General features: G+C 38.7%; 1 protein-coding gene across 8 annotated transcripts in view; it reads right to left on the minus strand.

The window, feature by feature from the left end:
- The window catches only part of LOC135095293 (serine/threonine-protein phosphatase 6 regulatory ankyrin repeat subunit B-like), a 55,510-nt gene that overhangs the window by 26,373 nt on the left and 24,137 nt on the right, over window positions 1-5,000 (minus strand). For 6 of the 8 annotated variants that reach the window (XM_063996051.1, XM_063996050.1, XM_063996052.1 and 3 more), the window contains one exon: window positions 4,087-4,400. The exons of the other annotated variants lie outside the window; for them this stretch is intronic. In XM_063996051.1, coding sequence (XP_063852121.1) covers window positions 4,087-4,400 — 314 coding nt within the window. The remainder of the gene's footprint in view (window positions 1-4,086; window positions 4,401-5,000) is intronic. 8 annotated transcript variants of the gene reach the window in all.

Below are 5,000 nucleotides of genomic sequence, written 5' to 3' on the forward strand. Positions count from 1 at the left end.
ACTACTACTACTGCTACTACTTCTACTGTTACTATTACTACTATTATTACTACTAATAATGCTACTACCACTAAAACTACTTCTACTATTACCCCTATTAATATTATTACCATTACTACTACTGCTACTACTACTACATCTACTACTGTTATTACTACTTCTACTAATACTACTACTACTACTACTACTACTTCTATTACTACTACTACTATATTTACTACTACTACTACTACTACTACTACTACTACTACTACTACTAATAATAATAATAATAATAATAAAAATAATAATAATAATAATAAGAAGAAAAAAAAAAAGAAGAGAAAGAAGAAGAAAAAGAAAATTTGTAATCAAAACAATACTATGAAAAAAAACCTCTTAATGATAATGATAAATATGAATAAAATACCTACTACTACGATTACTACTACAACTACTAGTACTACTCCTACTACTACCACCACTACTACTACAACTGCTAGCAACAATACTACTACAACTACTGCTACTAATGCAACTACTACTACCAAGTACCCTAACCAAGTAGTAGTAGGGGTAGTTTACAGACCACCGACCAGTACAGAGGAAATTAACACCTCACTGTGGCAGGAATTAAATAGAGCAGGCAGGTACAGTCAGGTATGTGTGGTAGGAGATTTTAATTTTAGGAATATCGACTGGAGTCTGATTGTGGGTAACAAGGAAGCAGAGGAATTCCTTAAGGTAATTCAGGATAATTTTTTAAAACAGGTAGTCGTAGAACCCACAAGGGGGAATAATATTCTAGATTTAATTCTTACTAACAGGGAGGAAGCAGTCACGCAGGTAGAGGTTGGAGGACAGCTAGGTAACAGTGACCATAGGGAAATTAGGTACAATCTAGAATGGGAAGAAACTGTTAGAAATAAAAACACTAGTAAGATACCTGACTTTAGGAGAGCAGATTTTGAAGAATTAAAAAGGTACCTCCAAGGAGTGGACTGGCAAAGGATGCAGGGTGAGGTCAGGTCAGGGACGGAGTTCAGAGAGATAAGGCAGGACGAGGGAGGTGAGGTGAGGCTCCAGAAGGGAGGAGGAAAGAGGAAGGGGGGAGATAGGTGTGAGTATGTTGGAATGTCAGGTCATGCTGAAATGAGAGAGGTAAGGTCGAGGCGAGTTGATGAGGGAGGGGAGAGGATGGTAGGGAACGAGATGAGGGGTTTAGGTGAAGTAAATGTAGATGAATTGTATAAATATTTCGTAGATAAAGTTCATACAGGTCAATTAGCAAATATCCCGTATAAAACAATAAGATCACAAAAAAATGACCCTAAATGGATGACTGCTAGGTTAAAGCATTATATAGGGCGTAAGAGAAGTATATATAAGAGATTAAGGGCAGGTGAGGAAGTTTTAAGGACACAGTATAATGAATTAGTTAGAACAGTCAGGAAGTTAACGAGGAAAGCTAAGGACAATTATGAATTAAAGGTAGCCAGCCAGGCGAAGACAGACCCCAAGGGATTTTATCAGGTATACAGGACGAAAAATAAGGATACTGTAGGTCCATTAAAGGCAGCAGATGGGGAGCTGGTTAGTTCTGGGGAGGAGATTAGTAAACTTCTGAATGATTATTTTTTAACTGTCTTCACTCAGGAAAACATGCAGGATATGCCAGAGAGTGAACAGGTGTTTAGAGCAGATGAGTATGAGAAGCTGACGGATATTTCCATAACTAGGGAGATAGTGGAGCAGGAGATAGATAGGCTAAAAAAGTTCAAGTCGCCAGGACCTGATGAAATATATCCCAGAGTACTGAAGGAATGTAAAAAGATTATTAGTGAGCCGTTAGTTTCTGTCTTTAGGAAATCACTGGAGTCGGGTGAGGTACCAGTAATGTGGAGGCAGGCTAATGTAGTACCCATCTTTAAGAAAGGGGATAAAACTTTAGCGTCTAATTATAGACCTGTCAGCTTAACTTCAGTTGTAGGTAAAATGTTAGAGTCAATAATAGCCAGGAACATTAGGGAACATTTAGACAAACATAACTTGATAAATCAGTCACAGCATGGCTTCACGAAGGGGAAGTCTTGCCTGACAAACTTGTTAAGTTTTTACAGTAAGGTGTACGAGGCAGTAGATAATGGTGATAGTTATGATATCTTATATCTGGACTTTAGTAAAGCATTCGACAAGGTGCCCCATCAAAGGCTCCTGAGAAAGGTTAGGGCGCACGGGATAGATGGGAAGGTGTTAGGTTGGATAGGGTCATGGCTTGGTAACAGGCGACAGAGAGTGCTAATAAACGGCTCGAAATCCGAGTGGGGTCATGTCATTAGTGGGGTGCCACAGGGATCAGTATTAGGGCCATTATTATTTCTAATATATATCAATGACTTGGATAGTGGAATTAGTAGCGATGTTAGTAAATTTGCGGATGACACAAAGATAGGTAGATTAATTAGGTCAGAAGCGGATGCCATCGCCTTGCAGACAGACTTAGATAGAATGAATGAATGGACGGATAGATGGCAAATGCAATTTAATATCAATAAATGCAAAGTGCTTAACGTAGGTAGAGGAAACCCACACAATAGGTACACATTAAACACCCAAACTCTGGTAGGTACAGGGTACGAGAAAGATTTAGGAGTTATAGTTAGCTCTGAACTCCGTCTAGGGAAACAATGCATAGAAGCCAGAAACAAGGCAAATAGGGTACTAGGATTCATTTTTAGGAGTGTTAAAAGTAGAAGGCCGGAAGTAATATTAAAGTTATACTTGGCGCTGGTCAGACCTCATCTAGACTACGCTGTGCAGTTCTGGTCCCCACATTACAGGAAAGATATAGGTCTATTAGAATCAGTACAGAGGAGAATGACTAAAAGGATTCAGGGGATGAGGAGTATTCCTTACGAAGCGAGGTTGAAGCGGTTAAATTTACATTCTCTAGAGAGACGTAGGTTAAGAGGGGACCTGTTAGAAGTCTTTAAGTGGTATAAGGGTTATAACAAGGGAGATGTAAGCAAAATTCTTAGGATCAGCAACCAAGGTAGAACAAGAAATAACGGGTTCAAGCTTGAAAAATTTAGGTTTAGGAAGGAGATAGAAAAAAAATTGGTTCTCAAATAGAGTGGTAGATGAGTGGAACGGACTCAGTAATCATGTAGTTAGTGCCAGGACACTAGAGAGCTTTAAGAGAAGATTAGACAACTGTATGGATGGGGATAACAGATGGAAATAGGTAGGAGTGTTTCATACAGGGACTGCCACGTGTAAGCCTGGTCGCTTCTTGCAGCTTCCCTTATTTCTTATGTTCTTATGTTCTTATGTACTACTACTACTACTACTACTACTACTACTACTACTACTACTAGTACCACTACTACTACCAGTACTTCTACTACTACTACTACTACTACTACTAATACTTGTATTTCTTCAACCACTATTACTACAACTACTTAAACTACTATAACTACTACTACTACTACTAGAATTATTGCTACTACTGCTACTACTACTACCACTTCTTCTATAACTACCTATAACTATAATTATTTCATAATTATTAATTTATGTGGTGAAAACGATGATAATAGTTAATTGTAAAAATACCATTACTTCTTCTGCAACTACTTCTTCTACTAGTGCTAATACTACTACTTTTACTACTAATACTGCTTCTACTACTACTTCTACTACTGCTAGTACTACTTGTACTACTAGTACTACTGCTACTACTACTAGTTCTACTACTACTACTTTTGCTACTACTACTACTACTACTGCTTCAACTACTACTTCTGCTACTGCTTTTACTACTACTACTACTACTACTACTACTACTACTACTAATATAACTAAAACTACTACTACTACTACTACTACTACTACTACTGCTTGTACTACTATTACTACTACTTCTACTACTGCTAGTACTACTAATACTAGTACTAATACTACTACTAGTACAACTAAAAATATAATAAACCTGGTCCTCCAATCGCAGGTTGTTTTGCTTTGAAATCTCTATCTGTTAAACTTTGAACCAGATCGTAAGACAGTTTGCATACGTCCACCCTCCTGCCCCTCCCCACTGCCTACCTTGTCAAGCGGGGTGTGTCCAGCATTATTTTGTATGCTTGTGTCACCGCCTCGCTGCACCAGCCACTGCACACATGTCACTCTACCCCCGGCCGCAGCAGAGTGCATGGGTGTGTCGCCATCACTGTTCTTGGCGGTGAGGGGCCAGCCAGCACCTGCCAGCTGCTCCAGTACCTCCACGTGGCCACCATAACTGGCGAAGTGCACCGGGGTGTGTGCCTCGAGGTGTGCGGGAGTGGGAGGGGTGACGGGCAAGAGGGCCGCCACACACTGCTGGTGGCCCTGCCGTGAAGCAAAGTGTAGGGCTGTCCTTCCTGTGTGTGTGTGTGTGTGTGTGTGTGTGTGTGTGTGTGTGTGTGTGTTTATGTGTGTGTGTGTGTGTGTGTGTGTGTGTGTGTGTGTGTGTGTGTGTGTGTGAGAGGAGATAAGACTACATTAATATTACTCTTATTATTATTATTATTGATGTTATTATTATTACTATTATTATTATTATTATTATTATTATTATTGTTATTATTATTATTATTATTATTATTATTATTATTATTATTATTATTAGGAAGAAGAAGAGGCATAGGAAGTGGAGGAGCAGGATAATTAAGGTAAAATGGAATTGGAGTAGGAGGAGGAAGAGGAAGAGGAGAGGAAGAGAAGAATTAGGATCAAAAAGAGGTGCAGAGGGAGGAGGAAGAAGAGGATGAGGAAAAGGAGGAGGATGTGGAGAAGTAAAACGAGAAGTAATTGCAAAATCTTCTTTTCTTCCCTTCCTTCTTCTTTCTTTTTTTTTTTCTTCTTTTTCTTCTTCTGTATTATACTATTATTATTATTATTATTATTATTATTAGTAGTAGTAGTAGTAGTAGTAGCAGCAGTAGTAGTAGCATTAATAGTAGTAGTAATAGTAGCATTAG

Source organism: Scylla paramamosain, chromosome 48, assembly GCF_035594125.1.
Source record: "Scylla paramamosain isolate STU-SP2022 chromosome 48, ASM3559412v1, whole genome shotgun sequence".
NCBI classification, from domain to species: domain Eukaryota; kingdom Metazoa; phylum Arthropoda; class Malacostraca; order Decapoda; family Portunidae; genus Scylla; species Scylla paramamosain.